This window comes from Falco biarmicus, chromosome 6 (assembly GCF_023638135.1).
Source record: "Falco biarmicus isolate bFalBia1 chromosome 6, bFalBia1.pri, whole genome shotgun sequence".
Taxonomy (NCBI): Eukaryota; Metazoa; Chordata; class Aves; order Falconiformes; family Falconidae; genus Falco; species Falco biarmicus.
Window position 1 is genome coordinate 63318727 of NC_079293.1, and position 25551 is coordinate 63344277.

A 25551-nucleotide genomic window follows, 5' to 3' on the forward strand; every position below is an offset into this window, starting at 1 on the left:
TCAACTTTCTATCTTATTTCTAAGAAAACCTTTCCAATGGAATATGGCAAATATCTTTTAAGTATGCTACACCACCTGGCTATGTGACAAAGTAGTGTCCTTTTGTTACAACATCAAGAGGTGGGGAAAAAATCCAGAACCCAGTTTTATTTCAGTGGGTCCTAGGTTTGTCCTCTGGGTGTTGTGTGTGTACATGTGGTAAACTCATTTTACATTGGTTCTCTCTAACAATATAAAGAATTCCTTATCACCTAGAAGGACCTGGCTTCCTGTTGGGTATCTCTGAGTGAAAATAACCTAATTCTGGGAACAAAGCGCTAACCTGTGTTTGGGCATGTACTAGTTTTGATGAGTGACACTGATAACAAGTAGGCATTTATATAATCTAAAGGTGTACGTGGAAATGACCAGGGTGGGTTTCCAGGTACTTCTAGAGACTCCAACAAATTGAGGAACTGTGGCCAAGACTCCCACAATGACTGCAAGTCCCTAAATACTGGATTTTCATGTCAGCTGAACAAACAGTAATCTTTTGTGTAGCCGATACACATCCCCAGACTTAGATATACCAGACCTCAAGTTCTAACAAGTGTGAAACCCTGTATTTCTTCCTGTTTGTAGCTGAGCTGCGGCCAGCAGAGAAAACTGCTGGTAGATCTCGAACTGAAAGTTTATTTGGATGTTGAGCCCTTGATATAAAACCACAACTACCTTCACCTTCTGTAGCATGCCTTAATTTTGGAAGAAGTAATTCCTATGCACACTGTTAAGGATGCTTTGAACCCCTTCTATGATACAGATACTGAGCAGGAACTGCCAGCCCTGCATCTGCCTAAAGCCTGCTTCCAGCCACCTGTTGCCTCTGGTACCTGGTGGATGGGTGAGCAGCCGAGCTCCCCTCAGACAAGGGCAAAATGGCACCTCTACTGTAACTTTTCAAGATACTCGTTAATAAACAAACAAAAAAGTGTATGTACACCCAATACTCGGGGAAAAAAAACCCAACCAAACATCAAATGCGAAACACCCGCCAACAGAAACCGGTTTCGTGCTGGAAAACAGCTGATGCGTGACCTGTCGCTCAACGGCGGGGGCACACGCTACCGAGGCCGCGACACCGCGGCGTGCTCAGCCCCCGCGCCCCTCCCGGGAGGCGGCCCGAGGGGAAGTGCCGGCCCAGCCGCGGCGGGAAGCGGCCCCGGCCGGTCGCGGGGGGCGGCTGAGGGGAGTCGCCGCGACCCTCAGCGCGGAGCAGGGGAAGGGCCCGCTGGGTCCGGGCACGGCGGCCGGCCGGTGCTGAAGGGTTTCCCGCCCCCTGCCTGGGCCGCCATGCGGTGCCCTGCCGGCACGGCGCCGGACGGGGCGGGCGGCCCCTCCGCGCATGCGCCACCACGGCTCCGCTTGAGGGGCGGGGAGAAAGCCGGACGCCCGCTGCCGGGCCGTACCACTGCCCGGCGAGCGGGTTGGCGATGGAGGCGCTTCCTCCCAGAATTCGCTTATGGGGACTCGTCGCTGGCTCCTTCCCTGACTTTATATGTGCTTAAGCGACAAGGGCGGGGACAATCAGGCGAGACCCCGCGCTCGCCCGCGCACGTCCTCTCCGGCACATTCTCTGCCTTGCCTCCCCCGGCGGCAGCGGATTGGGCGCGCCCCGGTTGCTCCCCCCTCCCACTGCCGATGGTTGGGCCCGCTCGCGCTGCCCGCGGCCCGGCGTCGCGAGTTCCCGCTCTCCCGCGTCCGCCTTCTCCCGCCCCCTCCCTCCCTCCGTGCCGGCTCGGCGCTCGCCTCGGCCTCCCGCTCCCTCCCCTCGGCCCCGGCGCGGCGGCCCTATGGCGTACAGTCAGGGCGGCGGCAAGAAGAAAGTCTGCTACTATTATGACGGTGAGCGCGGCCGGCGCGGGAGCGCGCGTGTGTGTGTGTGTGAGTGGGGGGAGCCCCTGGAACGGGCGCCTGGGGCGGCCTGACCCCGTCCCCCGCCATTGTGGGCGCCCCCTCCCCCGCGGAACGAGCCCCGCTCCCGGCTCCGTGATGGCCCCGACCGGGCGTCCCCGCCGCCTCCACCTGCGCCGCCGCGCCCCGCTCCCGCCATCGGCCCTGCGCAGTCGCCCCCCGCCGTGGGGCTGAGCCCCGCGGGCCGCCGGGCGAGCGGGAAGGGGCGGCGGGAGTTCGGGAGCCGGGGGCTGGAGCCGGGCGAGGTGCGTGAACTGCCTGGCCTGCCGCGGAGCGGCTGCCGGGCCTGGCGGTGAACGCTGGTCTATTGTTTCCCCCCTCTCAAAAAAAAAAAAAAAAAAAAAAAAAAAGAAAAAAGTTGAGACACTCCCCTTTATCCGCTAAGCGTAGAGGCGTTGGAGTCGCTGCCGTGTCTAGCTCCTCCCCTGCAAAAAAAGTCTAGGCCATGTGTAGCTTCGGCACCTGGTGATTCTTGCTCTGAGGCCTTCCCCTGCCTTTCCTGCGGAGACTGGGTGTGCGAAGGGGGCAGGGGACTCTGCCCCCCCCAAGGGAACATGCATCAGGGCGGGGGTTTGGCTTCCGCGAGCCTCTCTTCTAGCAAAACACGAAAGTTGCCTGCGTGGGTGTTTAATAATAGTGAAATTCGAGTTGCTTGCAGGCCTTCTAAGTTTGCAGACTTCTCTGATGAGGACACGGTGACTTGTGATCTACATTGTCAGTCATGTCGAAAAAGTACATGAAGCTTGTGCTGGTTTCTGCTATTTGCAGTAACTTGTTTGTGGTTCTCTCTGGCCACAGCAGTGAGAACTTTTAATTTTCTTCTTGAGTTTGCATTTGTTTTTCCTTTCTTGTACTGAGAGGGTAAACTCGTTGGTCAGGTTAGTTAAGAGATTTTAATTTTTTTTATTTATTCCTTTTTAAAAATTGTCTCCTGTTACAACAATCCTTTAATTTGGTATCTGAGACTGGTATTGGTAGTAGCCAGGAGATGGAGGTTGAGGCTGTTCGGCCGTAGCGCTATGGTGTTTTCACCATTTTGAAAATGAAGACGAATGGCTAAACCCACTAAGATATCAAAGCTGTCTCTTGCTGTAACAAATCTACCATTCTTTGGAAATGGCAGATCTTGTGGGGCCTGTCTTGGTTTCTTTACCACACTAGAGGAGGCAGAGTGGTGGTTGCCGCCCCCTTCTCTTTGTTGCTAGCTCTGGTTCTTTGTTCAGCCTAAAGGGGAAAGGAGGCCCCTGTTAGGGATAATTTTGGTGAGGCTGGGATTTTACTCCTCCTAGGGAAGAGGAATCATTTTTCACCTTGTTGAAAGGAAGACTGCAGTGATAGTTTAGAAGCTTTTTCTCTGCAAACGTTTTCATGGTTTTGTTTCTTTTAATCAGTATGTTGGGTTTTTTGTTTTTTTTTTTTAATAAAATCAAGTGGCTGTAGTTTACTAAACATAGATATCTTCAGTTTTTCTGTTATCCCTGCATTTTGGTACTTTTTGGTGCTAGTATCAGACTCCCTTGACAGCCAAAAAACTGCTAGTGAAGAGAGGGGAGAAGCTGGAGAAGGAGGAAGTTTGGAGGTGTCAGGATAATGGCGACTTAAAGCAGTTGTAGCTCATATCTTGCTTGAATATGTAGACTAGGATAAATGCAGTTAACAATAATGTAGAGAAAAAGAGTATCTGTGGTAAAAGTGTGTTTAGAAGAGTGCTTTCCATGTAACAAATTATTGGAATGTTTTTGATGTCTTATTTATTCTTTATTGCCAAAGCCAACAGTTGTTTTACACTTCTTTTGTAAATAGAGGAGTTAGAAGAAATTTTAGAGTTAATACCCCCAGTGAATATTTCTAATGCTAATGTGTGGTTCATCTGATAATTCTGAGTATTTTGTAACTATGTTGTACCAGCAAAGTCTTGAATCAAAGCAAAGGGAGTGTTCAAAGCCTTAAACAATCCAAAAACAACAAGTAGAGATACCTCAGGCACACAGCTGAGATAGCAGTATATCTCCAAGGATGTCATAACTGAAATAAATGACCATCTTTTAAAAAAGTATACATTAAAAATTGTGGAAAAGTACTAGAAGCATATATACACATCTTCTGAGACACAATAAATTCCCACATGCCTTTTGTGAAACTTGGTGTGATTGTGATCTAAAGTTGCCTTTTTAAATTAGCTTGTCACCCAGATTTCTCAGTGTATGTTGTTGTTGTTTTCTGACAATTAACAGTTTTAATAGCCTTCACACTGTACCTGGAACCAATAAACATTGGGTAGATTTCTTTTTTTGTTTGTAATAGGCTGTCAGCTACATACAGTTTGCAGAATTTGCATTGCTTTTGAGCGTGCTCAGGTCAGGAATTTTGTTTAAATTTGAGCCAGTGTGACAAGGGAAAAATATAAAATGTACAAATTAAAATACTTTAGTTGTCCTATCTGAAATATATAAAGACTAGAAGCATTTATAAAAAATATGTATGGCCACAGCTTAGCGAAGTCTGTTCCTCACTGCTTAGAACCATGTATGGAAGGATATTGTAGCTTTTACTTTTAGCCTCTTGCCATGCATCTTCAGGTTGTTGCTACAGTCTTGCAGCATGTGGCTCAGGTAGTTCAGTGGCCTCTTTGATGTGTTGTAGTTACCCATAGTATGGAGGACAGCACCCATATAGTCTTTCCAGTTCTGTGTTCCTGTACAGCAAAGTACAGTTCTGGAGAATTACACGGCTAGCATGGTTACAATTCATAAGTATATTTATTCCATGCCAGTGCACTAGCAGTATTGTTTAGATTGCTGCTTGTGCATAATTTAATGTGGGTGTTCAAAAGGCTCTACCTTCATCAAAAATTTGAGAGATCTGCATCAGAATGTGGTTGGTTACACCCGTAAAGATGAGACTAAACTTGTTTTGACGGACCAGTATGCTACTATATTCAAACATGGTTTAAGTACATGAGCACTTCTAGTTAAGGCTTACATCTGCAGGTAGAATGGACTTAAACTGTTTCACGGAAACGCCTCTATGCTTTGTGCAGTGGCTTCCAAACACAGTAGTGGTGTCCAACCTATGCTCAGGGCTCAAAAGTCAGACCTTTGCTAGTCTTCTGCTGCCTAATTTTAAAAACTAGACCAAAACCCCCAAGCCTTGAGATGCTAGTGCAGTAATTTTTGGCCTGTTTGAATAACTATTGGACTGTTCAGGCATTGTTCTTTTTTACGTTCACCTTTTACGTGAGTTGACTTGTTAGTATTGCAGAAGTCAATCCAAATGTAACTACTGCCCTTAAGATTTATTTATTTTAAAAAATGTGGTTTCCATTGTAGCGGTTAAGTTTCTGCACTTAGTGCAGTTCTGAAACACCTCATGATTTCATGATAACTGTACTTAAAGTAAGCGGAGATATTTAGTCAATTAACATAATTTATCTGTATCAAAATTACAAAGTAATGTAACTTACAAATTACGAAGTATCAAAAAAGGTAAGTGTCATATCTTGCTTCTTTGTTCAGGCTTTTAAGACTGTTTTGTAATGGGTTAATTTAAAGGTGTTATTTTTCTATGTATCTTAGTAACTAAAGAGATGCACTTTTTTGGAGACATAGCAGCTTTTGTTAGTTGGGTATGTTTGTTAGATGTAATTGAAGTTCCTTTAGGTCCTGTAGCCTCTTGTAATTTTCTGTATATTAGAATATTTAACATCTGTAGACCTTGCTGAAGTCTCAGATAGAGAAGTGTCTAAAACTTATATTCATCAAAGGAATCCTGTGGATTTATTTTTATTTGGTAGCTCTCTTCAGAATGTAGGTGAGTAACTTGTATGAATTAAGAAGTAATATTGTTCTTGTGTGAACCCAGAACATGACAGTGTAACAGCTTAATTTTCATGTAGGTCTTCTGGTCGTTTGTTGGTATTACCACATTTTGCATCACATGCTGAACAGTGCAGGACAGTAAACTAATGCTAGTATTAAATTGGCACTTGGTTCATCCCTTTTTATGTAAGGACTCAATTTTTTGGAGATTATGTTGTTACCTCTCAATGTGAGCTATAAAACACTAAATTTCAGTCTTTGAAGCCTTGCTGTGAACAATTCATAGATTTGCCAACTTTCTGCATATGCTACTTTGCATTTTTTTCCCTCTGCTTCATCTTTCAGTTATGTTTTTTTCTTTTGCACTTTCCATGTGCACCCACACTGGTAAGGGATACCAGATATGCTTGTAACACTTCTGTATGATTTTTGCATTTGTATTTAAAAGTTTAGCATGAAGTATTCATACTATCTGCAATACTAGTCTTGTACACTTGGCCTCGCTGTACCCACTCTGTATATACATGTGCTCTAGTCAGAGTTAGCCTGGCATTACATGCAGAGCTTTTTAGCTCCATCAGTGAGGGAGGTGTCCCATCCCTGCACACACTAGCTCTTGGTACACCTTGCTTTTCTCCCCAAAGTACTCCAGTAAGGCTGTGATATATGAAGGAGTGACACAGGTTTCAGGATCAGTGGTTGAAGTGTTTGTACCAAGAAGGGCACGTTTTCCTTCAATGAATAAAGGAGGAGAGACAGAATTCTGACACTTTTGCCTTCACCACAGGATGATGTCTCCAAGGTGAGTCCCTTTTGTGATGTGATGTTGGCGGCAAATCAAGGTACTAATGAAGAAAGAGGAACCTCTTGTATACCGTTTCCTTCCCTACCTCTGCCAACATACATATCACGACAGTCTCTTGAAACTTAATGGGCTTTTTGTCCCTTCATTTGAATTTTTTTTTTTGAGGCTAATGCCAAAACCCTTTTTTGTTGGTGATGCTAAGACCTGAAAGATGTAAATGGTATTGCCTGTTACTAAAGTATATTATATTGCTATCTATTGTTAGTCATTACTACTGACCTGTAATATGAAAGAATCAATATTCTTCTGCCAGATAGTCACCCACAGATCTTTTGTTGGATTAAATAAGCTTCCATCAAATTTACCAACTTGCCAATTCTTTTAAAAGTTCTCCTTTTTGGTAAAAACTAAAACGAAAGTTAAAAGATATGTTTAATTTATTGATTGATTTATATTTTTAGTTTAAGTGTACACTGCAGTCTATGATATGTAGAATATGCTTCATTTTGAATGTTTAATTGATTAATTGCAGTATATCAAAGGATATGTTGCAAATATATTTTGAAAGCTTGTTAATGGTTGGTTTTTTTACATAAGGGAAAATAACAAATCTTACATTATACGTGCGATAGAAAATCATTCTTAATTGTCTGTTTCCTTGTTCATCAGTATTCTGAGTAAAGTGTCAGTGATGACTATACAAGCTGAGTAGTTTAACATTGAAATGACCTGTTTAAAAAGAAAGCATGAAATACATATTCTTTAAGCCACAAATGCATTTGAAATGAAGTTTCCTTAAAAGCATCACATTACTGAAAGTCACTGTTGTCTTAAAAATTGTAAAATGTTAAACTCTTACTAGCTTGAAGCTTTGTAAATCTGGGACTTAACAGTAACTTCATAAAGCAAATTAGGGCTAATAGATGGTTGGTTTCCATCTTCTGGTCATTATTTGTAAGGCACCATTCTGTAAAACACTTGGAAATGTTTTTGCTGGCAGAAAGGAGTGTGGTCATACTCTTAATAACTTTTGCTCTTGACCTGCATGTGACCAAAACTGCGGGCTTGCAGTAAGTATCTGTAAGTACTCCATAATGACTCCAAGTCTTAGTAACTGAAGGAAATGCTAATCTTCCACTTCAGTACCTAGGGTAGGAGTAGGTCCAAGTTCTTAACACTAAAACTTGGTATTTCAGTTGTTGTGGGATGGCTAAGAGCTAGGTGTTAAGCAATTTTTTTTTTCTTTTCCTAGATAACTCCCATCTTAAATTACATTGTATCTGTTTTCCTAAGTGTCCTTACTCTCCTTGTCACTTTGAAAGCTGGATTTTAGAATGCTTTGAGACTTAGAATCTTAATGTAATGCTTGCTTTTCTTGGTGGTTTGCAATGCTACTGCAAGCTGACGTTTTCCCTTTCTCCTGAGCTGAAGCTCATATTAAAGAGATGAAACTAAAGCTGTTTTGTAGTGGTGCTCCTTGCCTCTGACTAACAACATTTGTAAAATAGTATGACATTGTGAAAATAGCATTTCTTTCATTCCCAGTGAACAAGGCAAAGCATGTTGGAGGATGTGAAAGAAAAGTAAAAAATTCAATAAGGTAAAGTTCACTAATCCTACCAGGAAATTTGGTCAAAAAGAAAAGAGGTGCTACTGCAGATAGTTGTTGTGGAGTTCTCCAGCTGAAAGCCATTGACAACTGGACATACATTATAGGCTTGTCTGTGTTTCCAGAAACACATGGACTGCTAGTTCCGTTTAAAATGGTTTGTGTCTCGGGAATGTCAGTGTTCAAAGTGGAGGCATGTATGTTCTAACAATACCTGAGCTGGGGACAAAGCTTATTAGCCCATGATAGCAGCCATTCTTTTTATGGAAATGACTGTCAAATTTGTTATCTTAGTTGTGTATCTAGTTGCTCTCCAATTTGACAGAGATGGGCTAGTCTGGATTACAGGGTTCTGTTAAGGTACTGTGGACCTCTAGCAGCAAGTGTCTGGGGAATTTTTATGACTGTTTGCAGCAATGGATTTGAAGCTAACTTCTGGAATGTTAACTGCTAGGGTTAGTAGTTAAGGGCAGGCTGAGGGCAGTATCTTAAAATCAGTTTCTGCAAAGCGTTAGGCTTTACTACAGTCTCTGTTGTGGTATAATGTGGCTGTGTCATCAGTAGTTTCTACTCCCTTCTTAATTCTGGTTCTGTTTCCCATTACTTTATTCTTCAGTTCTGGCCCACTGTTTTCTTCACTCTTGATTTGAAACCATGTCTTGTAGGCATCTTTGCTCCCCCACTACTGTCTGCTTGTAGTAAAGTTGTTAGATTCGGCCTCGGTTTTGTCCTTTGCTTTGACATACGTTTTATGGACAATTTGTTTTCCTCATGGCCTTTTTGAAATAAGACAGTAGTCCCTTTATCTGTTGGGGGTTTTTTGTTTTTTTGTTGTTTTGGTTTTTTTTTCTGGAATCATACCTGCTTGCTTACCTTCTCAGAATGATTCTTTTTAAGTAGCAATGAAAAGTTTTGCAATATGAATAGCTATTCATTTGTGCAACATTGACAGGTGATATCGGAAACTATTACTATGGACAAGGGCATCCAATGAAACCTCATAGGATCCGAATGACCCACAACTTGCTGCTAAATTATGGCTTATACAGAAAAATGGAAATTTATGTGAGTATAAGCAATGGAATGTCCACTGCAGTTATTTTTAAAGGGCTTCAAGTGTTGTCGCACAAATAAATGAGTAGAAGTGGAAATAGAAAATACTTAAACAGTGTATTCAGACCTCTCTTAGAAGTGAAGTAGTATTTTATGAGTGGTAAGGACTTCAAATTGCTGTCCATCTCTGGAACAAGTGAGGTAGAGCCCCAGCAGAGAATTTTCATCAGTACTGTTATGACTGGGAGGGTGGGGGTGTTGAGGGACCATCGGGGTGACACTGGAGTAACTGCACAAAAAATTAATCAAGTTGTAGACTAACAATAGAGTAGCTCTTACATTATGTAAAACACCTCTACTATCAGTTTAACTGTTCTCCCTTCGAAGTAGATGAGATTTCTTTAGTTGTCTGTTTTAGCAAATTGTTAGCTAACTTTGCAGAGCACTCTGATTATTTCTATAACTTGTTCTTGTTATCAGAGACCCCACAAAGCTACTGCTGAGGAAATGACCAAGTACCATAGTGATGAATACATCAAATTTCTCCGATCAATAAGGCCTGACAATATGTCTGAGTACAGCAAGCAAATGCAGAGATGTAAGTGTCAACATCAGGCTAAATCTATGTGTACATGCTTTGATGGTTATTAGCATTGTTTAAAGCTAAGTAATCACTAGTACAGAGGTATGAACATGGCTTAATGGTGTGAGTGCGTTAGAGACAGACTATAAAAGAGTAACACGCACCTGCCTTTAGCTACACTAATTTTGGGACTTTTCTATTAAAAGCAGCCATTTTGGCAATACTGTTCTTTAAGCTTATGGAAGGATTTTTGCCTTCCTTATCACAGGTTGTGTTCTAGGTGTGAAATAATACTTTCCGTAGACTTAGTGTATAGAATAAACTTTAGTTGTGAGCTGTTTGCAAAAGTATCTTAAAATCTCTCCTAGTGCAAAATCTTTCTGAAAAAGAATGGCTTTTAGAAGAGTAGAGAAGTAAAAATCAATGTGTGAAAATGTGTTTAAGTCAAGAAAAGGAGTTACTCATGCCTCTTGGAGGGAGATAGTAAAAACTGTACATTATGCACTGTTTATCCTTTCTGTTAACTCATTTATTTAATTATAGGAATAGGCTCAAAGTACTGTTAGGAATGCAATTTGATAGCTATTATATCGATTGAAAAGGCAGTATTGTAACTTATTCTCAGCAAATTATTTTTTCAAGTAATTGTGCATTTCTTAACATGGCCTATGTTAATCAGCACTTCTTCAAAAATCTAAAAATGATCTAACTTCTTGTTAATGGGGAGACAAACTTCCCATGGAAACTTAAAAAAAAAATAAGTAGTTCAGAGTCATCTTAGATTATAAAGACTATTTTGTTTTTAGTATTTAAAACGTAGCCTGACAAAAATGAGGTGAGGGGTGGGGTGGGTAGTGGTTAAAATGCTGAATGAACTATGTATTGCATCTGTAAGTATTATCTGTTCATATAGCAATGCTGTTGGAATGGTGTTTTTGAAAAGTAATGCATTTCTCACACAGTTAATGTTGGAGAAGATTGTCCTGTATTTGATGGCCTGTTTGAGTTTTGTCAGCTGTCAACAGGAGGCTCTGTTGGTAAGTATAGGTTGTTTGCCAGCTATTGTGTAGTTTTATTATGTTTATGTCAGCAACTTAAAACTTAGATAGTATATGTAAAACTGAAGCAAATATAAGTTGTTTTTATTAAGAAATAAGAATCATATATCAGTTACAAGCTTGTCAAATATGAGATACATTTAGTATCTCAGTACTGGTAAGAGGTGAGATCCAGAATCAACTTATTTAAAAGTTAAGATACTATTTCACGGAACAGATTTAAAGGCTTATCTGACTGTATTTCCTTTCATTTTTGTCTGTGTCTTTTTACAGCTGGGGCAGTAAAATTGAACAGACAACAGACAGACATGGCTGTTAATTGGGCTGGAGGACTTCACCATGCTAAGAAATCGGAAGCATCTGGTTTCTGTTATGTCAATGATATTGTGCTTGCCATCCTTGAATTACTGAAGTAAGTTTATGATGGGAACAAGATAAAATTGTAGAAAGTGTCAAATTCACGTATTTAAATGTTTGGAGATATGGATTGTAATTATTATTTCAGTGAGTTTTCATAACCCTTGTTGAACTCGTACAGTTTCAATCAAGAAAGCACCAAGCTCTGCCCGGTTTGGCTTCAGCAAAAAGTTTAAACTAAAATGCAGGCAAGCTGAAAAGGTAACTAATAGCAGATCGGTTTAAAACAGTATTTAGAAGTACATCTTTGCACAGAGGATAGTGAACTTCTGGAACTTGCTACTACAGGAGGCTGAAGGAAGCAGATAGCAACAACAGATTCAGAAAAGAAATTAGACATAATCATGAACAAGAGGTCTGTAAATGGATGTTAAGGATCCAAGCAATGATGGCCCCTGTAAAAAGCCATATGCTGTAATTCTAGGTGGTGGGAAAGTGCTTGGGTAGCAAACTTCAGAAAATGTACAGGTTCACATGCTTTCTGTAAACGTTAATCTCCTCTCATGGGAATAGTGGGCTAGATGGAGCACTGCCCTGACCCTTGGGGCAGTCGTCATGCTCACAATAATAGTACACCAGTTTGGTTTCTCAGTATACCTGTTTGTTTCCTATCATTACTAAACCAAACAGGAATATTCAGGGAAGATCATGCACCAAGCTTCCTTGGATTGTTACATGAATAAATGTCACTGTTATGAATAAATAATGAAATAACAGCTGTGCTGCTGTGACTGCAAAATAAAAAATGAGAGGAGTAATGAAAAAGTGATAATATAATTAACTTCAAGCAGTAATGCTTCACTAAAATTTCAAATCCTGGCTGTTACTTGCACTGCTTCAGGGGAGTGTATCCCTTGTAATAACACATAAATCTCATTTATTACAAAAGTATTCTAGGTGTTTGACTCTTGTGAATGGAATAGCTGAGTCTGCTGGTGAGGGATGGGTGAAGCAGCTGTAATCTGGAAGTGTTTTTTAAAGATGGAAAAAGTTTCTAAAGACACTGACAAGTAGTTAATATTAACATATTGAGACATTCATTTTAATGTACACCATATATTCAGGATCTGACTCTGCAGTCTAAGAAAAGTAGTGTGGTTTACTGTGGTCTTGTCTTGAATTTTTTAGCTTAATGTGTGTGTGAAAGAAGGAAACTTTCAAATAGTTATAGAATATGTAACCATAAAAACATCCTATTCAGTGTCTTATTCAGTGAAAAATCCAAGTCCACCTGAAATTATGGCTGCTCAGACTCACATTCTGTAGCACTATGCAAAGCATGATGAAAATGTGTCTTCTGATGTTGATAAGACTTCGTTTCTTACTGAAGAACATAAGGGATACTTACTGTTGTTTCCAACACTCTTGATTCTTCAAACAACTAATTTCTTTATCCATCTCAAACTGAGCTGAAATTTGCAGTGTTTAAGGAAATGCTGAGCAGTAGTGTAATAATTTCTTGTTAATAGTGTGATACGCTTGGAGATAAGTGCCCATCTTGACAGGCTGCAGAAGTGAAGAAGAAAAGTCGATAGAAAAGAAGTGTGGGTTTTTTGCGGGCTTATGGAACGTGGGTTATTGCTGCTCCTGTGCACACTTCAAACAGCATAGTGCCTAAGAGATGTTTCAGTGCAGACTGTGTGGGGCAACTATTGAGAAGGCAGAAAGAAAAGCCCTGTTAAAGGGGCAAGTTCAACAGATGTGGAGAGCAGAAAGTGGTGTCAACAGAAACACAAGGTACAGCTTCTGTGAAGTGAGATAACTTGGAACAATTACTAAATAAATTACATACTTAAATGATGAAGATAAACATTTTCATTATTATCTAGACTGCTGAGAATTGTAAGAGCATATGATCACTTCGACCAAAATCATAAAAATTATCATAATCCTGGATTTTGGTGTTTGCTTGGGGTTTTTTCATTAGGTTTTTCCTTGTTAGGAGTCAGTATATTATGAACATAACAGATAATGGTTTCTCATATTTTTTTCCTAGGTACCACCAAAGAGTGTTGTATATTGATATTGATATCCATCATGGTGATGGTGTTGAAGAAGCATTTTATACCACAGACCGTGTCATGACAGTATCATTCCATAAGTATGGTGAATATTTTCCAGGCACAGGGGATCTTAGGGTAAGGTTGACCATGAAATTTCTTTAGGTGATAAATTGCCTCTTAATCTCTTCCTTGTAGGTAGTTAGTACTAGGTGACAATAACTATGTCCAGTAATAATATACAGCAGTAAGTTTTCAGGAAATACGTAGTCTAAAGCGATAGATTCATTGAAGAACCTTAGGAAAAAAATATAGGATGGTGAGGAAGTAGATTATTCACTTCTACATGAAATCAACGCCTTTACTTTTGGATATATTTTCCAAAATTTTAGTTTAAATGTGTAGTCATCTTAGTTCACTGAGATTTTTGGAAATGTCTCTAGGAAGACAGAGTGGTGTATCAATTATCTGTACGTTTCAGTTCTGCGAATGTACGAGAAGTAGCTGTTTGGAGATCACATGGCTTCAAAACTTACTTCAGATCTTAGAGTAACTTTGTGCCAGTGTGTTAATAGTCACAAAGCCTCGGTTGCAACTTGAATTTACAGTTCTGTTCACTAGTAATACAGTTGGATTGGTTTTGTAATATTTCTTATGTCATAAAGTGTGTTTTGAATTCTCATAATGCCTACTGCTGAAGAACTTTAGCATGCCCCACAGACAGTTGTGCACTGAGTCTTATAGCTAGCTTGAGGGAGGGAGCATTAGCCTGTGAAGAATTATCATTTAAGTTGTTGTAAGGTCTCTAGCAAAGCTGAGAATAGAAACCAATTTTCCTGGCCCTTCATATTGATTTTAAGTAAGTTAGCTGTTCCTTGTGTAATACTCTTGTCCATTAGAACAGGAGATTGTTCCATTTCACAATTTGAAAGAGTATTTCAAGTATTAAGTATTATATTCCTAGTTTCAAACTCTTGCATGAAACCTTTTTATCAGAGGCACTTCCAGGATAAGTCACTTCTCTGGTATTAGCAAGTTTGTACATTAGTACAGTTAGTAATTTTTTAAAAAATTGTAAACACTTCTAAAAAGTTGACCTACAAAAATGCTGCATTGGGGAAGAATACACACTTTTACTACTATCTTTAAATTGATTCAAGAGATGTGGATATTTGTGTTTCTACTAATGTTCCTGAAATGTGTGCTCCCCAGTGTGCTGATGATACCCAGAGGGCACAGGAGTAAATGAAAGTTGAGCTTTAAATCAGTGGAGTGCTAAGCATTCATTTCAGTTTAGTTGTTGGAGCTGAATGTTATTATGGTTATTAGATTCTGTTAGATTGCGTTCTAAATTGATTGAGGTAGAAATCGGATGAGGCAGTTTTTATCCATGTGATTTAACTTGAGTGGCCACAAGGTGGTAGTGCTGTTTCAAACAAAAAGCAGCTCAGATCAGGATGTTTATAATGACAAGCTGTTGTTACTGAATTTAGCTAGAAATTTTTTTTTGAAGGGTTAGATATCTTGGGGTTTTAGAAACGGCACGTCCCGTTGACAGGGAACTTTATGGACTCTTCACCTCACCACACCCAGGACAAAGAATTTAAAGATAACGCAGTTGAAATAAATAGAAGAATATTGTATGTTATTGCGATGTTTTTAACACAGTGTCAGTGACAAACAGTACCTCAGGCATGGTAACTTTTATTCTGTGCTGCTAGCTAGTATTTTGAAATGAGCATTGTCTGCATACAGCAGGCTTTATTGCAATTATGCCCCCATAGGAAAAAAAAATTAGCTTTTTCCTATCTCCAGAGCTTGCAAAGCTAATTGAACTAAAGGGAGAACTAATTCTCTGAAAAGTCAACATTCCTCCTGGAGACTGGTATTGTACTGCTGGCTTCTGTTCAACTTGATCTGCCTGCCATTACTGGTTACTTACATCAACTTTAACAGCCAAATCTTGTCTTTGTTTTTGTCAGTGGGCTCCATTCAAGCTTGTTTCTGTAATTCTTTAGTTAGCTGATCTAGTTTACTGATCAGGTTACCACTTATTTGATGCAGGAACAAATCATGCATCAGCTGATGATTTTGTGATTGCAGCTCCATCAGTGTAGTTGTGTCTGGAGGTTGTCTAGTTCAGCTGCAGTCATCCATTTTCTACTGAAGGTATTGTGCAGTTTGAACTTTCAGTGTCCTTGGTAAGTTGACTTTCTACGCATCTTACGTGATAGCACTAATCTTGTCTTACATATGCGTAGATAGGTCAGTTGAGAGTAGTGCTACCTAGAGGCCCAGGTTCTGTGAGGAAATTTGATCTGTTGATGAATGGGCAGCTAGCAGAATGTTATATTGTTTCTTCAGTGTTTATAACCAGTGCAATTACCCAGTTTAGTTGGAAATTGTGTGAACGTTTGGCTTTACTGTGTTCTGAGATTGATTTAATGATTTTTTTAAAAAAATCTGGAAAACAAGGCTTTATCACGTGAGAAAAATCAGCATCTAAAAGTCTAGGGAGGGGAGATTTTGGGGATTTCTGGGTAATTGTCATCCCTCCAGTCAGCCAGAGCTGAGTTCAGCAGGGGTCTTCAGTGTCACTCATCTTGCAATACTATGAAATTTTAATAATGTGCTGTAACAAAAAAAAAAAAAAAAAGTCAGCTGTTAGCATGGTGTTTATGCTGCATTGGGCCATTTGTCCCATCTCCATGCCCATCTGTGTCTTTCCCCCACCCCACAATAAAAGTTTGTTACTGGAAGTGACACATTACTGTTGCATTCACTGCTAAGGAGGTTTTGTTCAGGAAGAGGAAAAAGTCTGCTCTTTCCAATAGGTAGTGTTGAGGAGTTCAGTCTTTGTATTCCTGGGCCATCCTACTGGTGACTTGCAGTTTTTCAACTACATTGGACCTGAAGTGTGCTCTTTCTGCAGAGCTGATGTTTGATAATAGTTTATAGTCAAACCCAAACAGGTTAAATCTTACTGTCTTCCCCACTGCACTTTTATTAGTGGCAGAGAACTGCTCTGTAAACTGGATCAGTTTCTGCCTGTCTTGGTGATGAGCTAAAGGGAAGAGATGGGAATGTGTGGCAGGCAGGGATCTTTAGGTTTTAAGCTGATCATCAGAACAGAAGTGGATGGATTCAGGGTTTATTAATTTGATTTCTTTGCAGAGTTTTTTCTTTTAATACATATGTTGTCTAGGAAAGCTGGTAAGATTGACTACTGTGCTTCCTGCCTTGTCACCTGATGGAACTGAGAATAATCTGCAAGTTACAGGGCTTTTTTTGTTTAAGTGTCTTGGGTTTTTTCAAGAGTGCCTGTAAGTGGCCTGTAGTTGATTTTCTTTTCCTTTTGCTGCAGCTAGTTCATCCTATGTTTGGAGTAAAGAAAAAGTTTTTAAAAACCTTCTTAAGTTCAAGTCTTCTGTACAGCACCAAAAAAAATGCCTATCACCTTGCTGCTCTTGGTTTTCTTGCTTGTTTTTGCTTAACTGCTTTTACCAGGTTAAACTGATCAGTTAGGTTTTGTCTTTTTGTCTTAAGTCTTTTAATTAAGAAAAAATCAAGTGTATTTACTGCGAATTTAGTCTTGGTACAGCTCCTACACTCAAATGATTTTTATGGGAGAGTGGGAATCAAATAAGGTAGTTCACCTCTTTTCCCTCGCAGACATGAATACTGGTACAAAATAGCTTAGCAGACTTGTGCGGGTTTTTTCCATGATACCATCATGTCTTCTGTATTGGTAATGAAGCATTTGTCATCTTTGCTTACAGGACATTGGTGCTGGAAAAGGCAAATACTATGCCGTCAACTTTCCAATGAGGGATGGTATAGATGATGAATCATATGGACAGATATTCAAACCAGTGAGTACTTTTTTTTTATTTTTTTAAGCTCTCTGGAAAGATACTAGCTTCATTTTGTGGATTTCTTTTCATAATGTGAATTAACAATTTACTGTTTGATTATAGATTATATCCAAAGTAATGGAGATGTACCAGCCCAGTGCTGTGGTATTACAGTGTGGAGCAGATTCACTGTCTGGTGACAGGCTGGGGTGCTTTAATCTTACTGTTAAAGGTAAGCAGAAAAGTGTTTGTTTGTTGTCTAACTTTTTATTTAATAGAAACCTCTACCCTTCATACTATTTTTCAAGACACTTGCATGATGCGGACTGGAGGAACAAAGATTTTGTTCGTTACTATGATTAATCACCTCTTTGCTATGTCGGGGTGGCCAAAAGAAACCCAGAAGTTGCCTCTTTCTTTCTGTCCATCTAAAAAAGTTAAGCTTGGGTTTCCTAGCCCTAGGAAAGCCCTAGGTTCTTCCTAGCCACTCAAGTGATTCCCTTCCTTCTATGCACAGGCTTTCTGTAGCTTTAAAGCAATGTTTTGGAATGACAGGATGACAACAGTCATCCTACTGCAACACTTACTGTAATGGGCAAATAACAAAACCAGTGGTTCACGTGGTATGGTTACAGATGCTAAACATCAAACTCCTTGTTGGGTGTAAAATAGGTATTACTGAAATGAAAATACTCACTGCATTGTTAAATTTTTAGTGGTGCTTGTTACTCTGAGCCTCATGGTAACATTCATTTTTATTTAACTTTTAAATAATTAATTTATTTTAGTATTGCTTACATTTCTACCCAAAAGTGTGATTCTTAAAATTGGGCTAATTCAGCAAGCAACATAAATATTGCTGCTATTAATTTTTAATTATTATTATTTATTTTTATTAAGTGTTATTATTATTAAGTGATGAAATGTGTGTTGACATTTTGCTAAGCCTTGAATTCAGCCTGTTTGAATCATTCATGTTCTGGGTTTTGTGTTTTCTTAATGAGGCAATTAGTTTTGTAGGTGACAAAATGCAGTATAGTATATGTTGGGTCTGCAGTGTTTCAGGGTTCTTTTCTTGATTTGCACCAGGTGGCAAAGCTACTTCAGTTGCCCATACAGCTCAGATTTTTTTCCATCTTACATATCTTGGAAACCAAGAGAGCTGCTACCTCCTACAGATGCCTTTCAGTATGCTGTATCTCCCTGGAGTGTGTACTGTCTTGGCACCAGTTCACTCTGTAAGCAAGACTTAGCAACCTTAAATACAGGTTCAAATTTAGAAATAGAAAGGACCGAGTACTGACTTGCTATTTTCCCTCCTTCCCCTGTTGTATTTGACTGAGAAATTGTCCCTGGATTTGTCACTATGTATTGACATCTGTTATGAAAAGACAAAACACTAAACATACCAAGATCATTTCAGAACAGCAGCCATAGACCATCATGCAAAGCCTCTGAATACTGGGGTGGATAAGTTCAGTGTGTTTTGTACATTTCTAATCTGTAGGTCTTGACTTCTTGTGAGGTTGTGCTTAGCTCTAGGGGGAGGCAGTTCTGGTTTACGTGAAACAATTCAGTTTTACTTGATAAGTGTGACTGCGTATATCTGAATAAATAGTTCATTATATATTTTTCTGTTTTATAGATACTTTGCATATACTGTCAACTCTTTTTGTGTTTGACAGGTCATGCGAAATGTGTGGAAGTTGTAAAGACTTTTAACTTGCCATTGCTGATGTTAGGAGGAGGAGGATATACGATTCGTAATGTTGCTCGATGCTGGACATACGAAACTGCTGTTGCCTTAGACTGTGAAATTCCTAATGGTAAATGTTAATACCCAAATTAATATTCTTTTAAGAAGTAATCATGGGAGGGCTTAAGTGAACAGAGAGCAAATATTTCCATAGCTAACTGTAATGCATCGGTTTAGAATAAACTATGTAGAAAGTTACTGTTCTGATTTAACCAAGAAATTTTCAGTAGCTTATGCACTAAATAAACTTAAGCATTTGAAGTGCTTTTTTTTATGCCTTAGCAAAAGCTTTAAATGATTGGATCACTTTTTTGGAAAACTCAAAACATGTATAACTTGTGGAACCTTGCTTTTAACTATTTTTAATATGAATGTCATCAGTATGACAGTATATATACTGCATTTTGCTTGTAACAAAAGACCTGCTTTTTGTACATAGACCTGTGTAAGTTGGTCACCACGGAATGGCAGTAATAAGAAACAAATGAGCATGCAAGTGTCCAGTTTACATAGTAAAACAACTGTTTCTTCATTGTGTCTATGGCTTAAAAGTAACTGTGCAAGTATATGACTTTCACTGTTCCATTTCACTCAATTTTGGCTATACAAGCTATCTTAAAAAAACAAATTAAAAAAACCCAATGGTAGACTTCTTTTGAATAGTTGAATAGTGAAGTAATCTCTCTGAGGAACATCCCCAAAGATCCTGCACGTTACTTCTCTCCAAATATTCTTCTGGACATGTTTTTGGAATGCCTTCTTATAAAATTGGTATTTGGACTGATCTGTTGCACATCAGTCACTTTTGGTGATAACCTTTTGCTATTGGTGTATCTCTTGCTGGATTCAGTGTTTCTGTGTGACTACAGTGGAACGCTGCTGTCAGTTAGAAAAGAATAATTGCACAATACCTTTCAAGATGTATATTTTCCATCTTGCATGTCAATATATACTCTTTGTCAGCCAAAGCTTTTGAAGAGACAGTAATACTTCCTTATCTTGGGACCTTTTTTTCCATTAGCACGTCCAATTCAAGGGATATATATGAAGTTTGGGGGATTATTAATTTTTTAACATTCCTCTCAACTTTGTGGGTCATTGTCATCTTTAATCTGTTTCAAAAAATAACAGTGCATTTCTAAATGTTGAAATAGCAACTTAATCTTCCTGTCTCCTTTCTATCCACTGAACAATTATCCTGTAATAATCATAAGTGAAGAAACAAGACAAAGGGTTCCATTAGAAGTGGATTTCAGTGTCTTGTTTCTTAAGGGTTCTATGTGTTTTAGATTTCCGCTACTTTATCTGGGAAGATAGTGTCATATATGAGATTCAATATAAAATGGTACTGTTTTCCTGGATATGAAGTCTCCATCAACTTCATTTTGGTGATTAGATGTCCCAGTCCAGTCACAGACCATTATCTGTGAAAATAGAAATAGTGGAGGAAGGAGGGAACAGACAGATATGGGCATCAGTGAACTACTTCACAGCACTTGCCATGGGTATTGAACTAGCTGTGATCTTCAGCCTAGTAAAACGTATTATATGTTTTACTAAAGGAATATTTTGAATGGCTCACTTAAACCTTTCAAACTGGACTAACTTTGAAAACAGCTGTAAGAAATTGTCAGTTGATCTTCTCTATTCTGCAGAAGTAGCATTTTTAATTATTTTGCCAGATTTATTAACTTATATTGTACCAGTGTGTGTTCTAACATGATTAAAGTAGAACTTGTTCCTGCTTTTTGTATTTTCCCAGCAAATTGTAAGTTCATCTGTTAAATAATTTAGAGGAAAAACAGACAGTTCAGGCAGTACTTAAGTATTGCTCACCTGAATGCTTCAGTTTTGGTAGTTCTGTAACTAAAATCTTATCAAAACTACTGTTGTATTTATAAAGTTTACAGTCTTTTCTGGGTGGGTCACGAAGTTGTCTTTTGTGTTTCAATTTATAGAGTTGCCATACAATGACTACTTTGAGTATTTCGGACCAGACTTCAAGCTTCATATTAGTCCTTCAAATATGACTAATCAGAATACACCAGAATATATGGAGAAGATCAAGTAAGTAGTGATTGCCTTATCTATCAAGTAGGTCATGTGGATCACATTCCTCCAGAGGCTTAATTGTATGCCTTTTTCTGTTATACATATATATTTTTATATATATATATATAGATAAAAAATAAGTACTGAATAAATTTGACATGGTTTTCATTTCTGAAAGAAAAAGGACTTTTTAGAAGTCTGTTTCTACAAATGGTATGTATGCATATGAAGTCCTGTGACTATAAATACGAAAATTAAGACCCAGCTTGGATTTTTACTTTTTCCAGCAACCAACGAGATGACTGTTTTACTTGGCTTCCCATTCTAATTTTGAAGAAAGTTTATCCCACCAGGAAATAAGCTGGTATGCTGTAATGATTAAGATTTCTAATTCTCAGCTCCGTGTCTAAACATGAACTGAGATTGTCATTCTTTGTGGCTGTCAGCTGTAAAAATAAAAAGTCACATGTGAGCTTGGACATCCAAAATTGTGGAAAGATAGTGAATATGTGTGCAGGCAATTGAGTGACTGCAGTTTGACAAATCCACATTTGAGAAGTGTTCATTGCCAAGCTATAAGTGGGTGTGTGTTTTTAATCTGCACTTTTGATGCTTAGTTTATTCCGCCTCACATCCTGAAGTTTTGATTGTAAACAAGTACTTTACTTCAGGGATGGAGTAATGGATGCATACAATCAATTCTGTACTCGACTGATAAGAGATAATTGGTTAGCCTGAAGTACACTCTGCTTACTCTGGCTTGTCCTTCTTCTGGGTTTAAAAGGATTAAACCCCCACTCCTGCCCCAAGTTTAACAGGCTGCTAACAGTGCACAGGAATTCATTTGGTTACTAAAAATAGCTGTGAAACTAGCTGTATAAGTTTGCCAGTACTGCTGTAACCTGTAAAACTGTCAAATTGCAAAATTCACCAGAGAAGTTAAAATACTAATTTTTGAAGTGGTTGTTGTATAGACTGTGATTGGTGTTCATAATACAAATATATAAAACGCAATCAAATCAAAGTGATTTAGTTTTTAATAATGTGTGACGGGAAAAAAAACCCACCTATTTTGCATTGATTTAATTCTACAAAATTTCTCTGTAGTAACACAGTGCTCAAGCTGGTCATCTGCCAGGCTGATTGCTGTATATTTTGTATTGTTGAGCTTCTGTGGTACTATTAGTCTGCAAAACTTACTTGCTCTTTTAACACATCCCTGGGCACACAGATTGTGTGATTTCTGCTGACAGAGGTGCAGTCTCGCATCCCCATATTAGAACCCACAAGAAGACCAACGACCCATCATTTCAGAGGATCCTCCTTCAGTTAGTTGTATGCTTTCCTAGAGACCTAGCTTTAGGGGACTCCCTGGGCTGTCAAAACTGCTTTGCCAGATCATCTGGTTTGAACAGAGGCAAAGACTGTAAGGATTCCAAAAAAGCACCAGTTGCGCAGGAGGATACAAAGATAGTTGTTACAAATGCTGATGTTTGCTTGCCAAACCTTTCTCTCTGTTTGGACTTCTTTGAAACGATAGTTTTGAATCTCAAGAATAAGTGCAGTGTCCTTCCTGTTCCTGCATGTGGTGCTTTGGAGTGTGGAGTCCATTGCATCAGGTTACTTAAACAGGAGAGAACTTCTTAGTGGCTGTTTCAGGGAGAACAGAGAGGAATCTTAACCAGGTATATCGCTTTTGACGCTGACAACATTGTTGCACGCAGTTGGGAAGTCTTCATGCTTTAGGTGTCTGACTTTATTTCTAAGAACCTAGAGGATAGTTTATTATCCAACTTGATACTCCCAACTTATTATAAACAGAGTAATACTGTCACTCCATTCAGCTCAAGTGGGCCATACTTGTGCTGACTCTGTGGGGACTTGAAGATTGAAGTTGATTGAAATAAGTGTTTAAAAATAAGTTCAAAGAAAATGATGGTCAGGTACAGTGTGGATACTAATGATCTGTTAGGGATGGAAAAGTTAACTTTGAATGCAGAATTTTCAGTATTTAATACAAAATCCAAGTAAATGCTACTTCTGTGTAGTAATAACTTCCCTGGTCTGTTACTTGCAGGCAACGCTTATTTGAAAACTTGCGCATGTTACCTCATGCACCTGGTGTACAGATGCAGGCCATTCCTGAAGATGCTGTTCATGAAGACAGTGGAGATGAGGATGGAGAAGATCCAGACAAACGGATTTCTAGTGAGAAATATCTGTTTAAGATAGAGCGTGTCCAAGTAGAGTCTTTTTAGATTCAGATGTTAGAACCTTAGTCCTAGCAGTGTAGTACTGGAAGACTGGTGAATTTGTTTCCAGAGTAAAAAAAAGTTGCTACTGGTCTGCCAGTTTTGCTGTTCTTAAGATGGTACCTGTGCACAAATCTGAACCTATTAAAAGGGTCTAAAGAAGTGCTGAAAGACCACTCTAGCTATTTCAAATCTAAAACAGATACTCCAGGAGTCTCAGATGAATTCTAACTAAAGGAATACAGGACTTAACTTTTTTTTGTGAATAGCAGAAGACAGAAGCTATGTTCCCCCTTGACGTAAAGTGAGATACTGTGTTTTCAAAGACTCTTATTTGCTTTTTTATTGAGAGAGAGAGGTTTTCCATACTTGCAACACTACCCTTCACTTTATTACTGTTAGCCTTTGTATGGTCAATGAGTTGTTATAGCTAAGAGTTTCCTGCCACATTTAACCTTTTTTGATGGTGATTGGAATAATTCTATAATCTTTTATTGGTGCACTATTCATTTTTGAACTGTTGAAACCGTAATGTTTTCTCCTGTGATTTAGTTTCCGGTATTTGAAATTCATGTGACACATGTTAAAATAATCCCACCCTTCCCCTGTCTCTCTGTAAAGCTGTTTCCAGAAGTCATGGTGAGAGTCACAGAGTATCTTGGAAGATAGTATTTTTACCCATAATTTAGTTCATCAGCATTAAATAATTATAGTACATTACTACTCATGCTTAACTTAATAGTTCTTTTTTATTAGGCCTCTTTTAGTTGGACTTTATGCTCAGTTAATTTTATAACTCTGAATCCTAGTTCGAGCATCTGATAAGCGCATAGCCTGCGATGAAGAATTTTCAGATTCTGAAGATGAAGGGGAAGGTGGACGACGAAATGTTGCAGATCATAAGAAAGGAGCAAAGAAGGCTAGGATAGAGGAAGACAAAAAAGAGACTGAGGACAAAAAAGCAGGTAGGACTCTGGTGTGATTTCATCCTATATTTTAGAATGCAAATGTCAATTCTGCCAGGAGAAAAATGCATTTTCTGTTAACAGTTAATCAGTTGTTGAGATGATGGATTCCCCCCCCCCCCCGCCCCTTCATATTTAAAGCATCTATTTTAAATTAATCTGTTTCAAGATACAGCTGTTCACACTAGAATAGTATTTTCAGCCAAGGGTTATTGTTGCTTCCCCACAAGCTTGAAATCTTAGAGCCAGGGATTTGCATAGCTTAATGAAAACGGGGATGAAAAGGGGTTCTGGCTTTAAATATGTTAGACATTTGTTCTGTTTGCTTTTGTGGGGTGAGCCAACTAGTTTTCTCTGAAACAGAGCCTGGATAGAGTTCTGGGGTCCAAGCAGTCTTGACTTTTCCAAGACCAGGCTACGTCTTAGGGCTACAAGACTACTACAAGGAGCTCAGGGGAAATCCAGGTCTCATAACTTCATACCGTCATTATGGCCGGTCAGGAGAGACCTTGCCTTGAGGTATTTTGGATCACTGTGTTGTGCCCAGATCACTCCTCTGCATGGATGCATTCAACACTGTATGTTAATATGTAACCTGTCACTTATTTTAAAAGTTAGTTACCCCTGGTAAGTCTATATACAAAAAAATATAACTTGGTCATGCTTTTTTCTTCAGAGGTATTTTAAGGTTTTCATGCATCTTTTGATATATTTAAAATCTTGTTAATTTTCAGATGTTAAGGAGGAGGATAAATCCAAGGACAGCAGTGGTGAAAAGACAGACACCAAAGGGTAAACTAATTAATAATGAATGTCACCTTTTTGAAGAGTATTTCTTAAATCAGTACTTTATAATATTAAATTCTTTAGAGATCACTTTCAATTCCTCATAATACTAAATATTTTAGACTTACGACAGTTGTAATTAAAAACTGCATTTCTACAACAGTTAATTGAAAAAATGAAACACCTTAATGTTTATTTTTGCCTTTTTACAGAGCAAAATCAGAACAGCTCAGCAATCCTTGAACAAAGATAGCCTCTCATCAGTTGCAGAACATAGTACTAGAGTTGGAGAATACCTAAAAGAAGAAAAGTTTTCGTATTGAGAGAGACTGCTGATTTCATTTTGTACTATTTGGCATGGACCGTATTTATTTTCAAACGGCTTTGTTCTGGTTTTTGGCAAGTTGTATTGTGAGTTTTCTAATTATGAGGCAGAAATTCCTTTCTTCACCATGCTTTATGTAATAGTATTTAAAAATGGATGTGAGTTATTATGTTAAATGTCTAAACTGATCTATTAAAGTAATTTGCCTTTCCTGAGCTGATTTTACCTTTTTTGTAATTTTATCTTTATTAAAAAAAAAAAAATTGTA

General features: G+C 38.9%; 1 protein-coding gene across 1 annotated transcript; it reads left to right on the plus strand.

Moving 5' to 3' along the window:
• Positions 1–1686: 1686 nt before the first annotated feature.
• HDAC2 (histone deacetylase 2) lies at positions 1687–25551 on the plus strand. The gene is made up of 14 exons (XM_056343770.1): positions 1687–1881; positions 9135–9247; positions 9716–9833; positions 10781–10855; positions 11150–11288; positions 13290–13431; positions 17073–17165; positions 17271–17379; positions 18833–18973; positions 20862–20970; positions 23033–23163; positions 24017–24172; positions 24907–24964; positions 25171–25551. The coding sequence occupies exons 1-14, from the start codon at positions 1830–1832 to the stop codon at positions 25199–25201; spliced, it is 1467 nt and encodes a 488-aa protein (XP_056199745.1). The 5' UTR covers positions 1687–1829; the 3' UTR covers positions 25202–25551.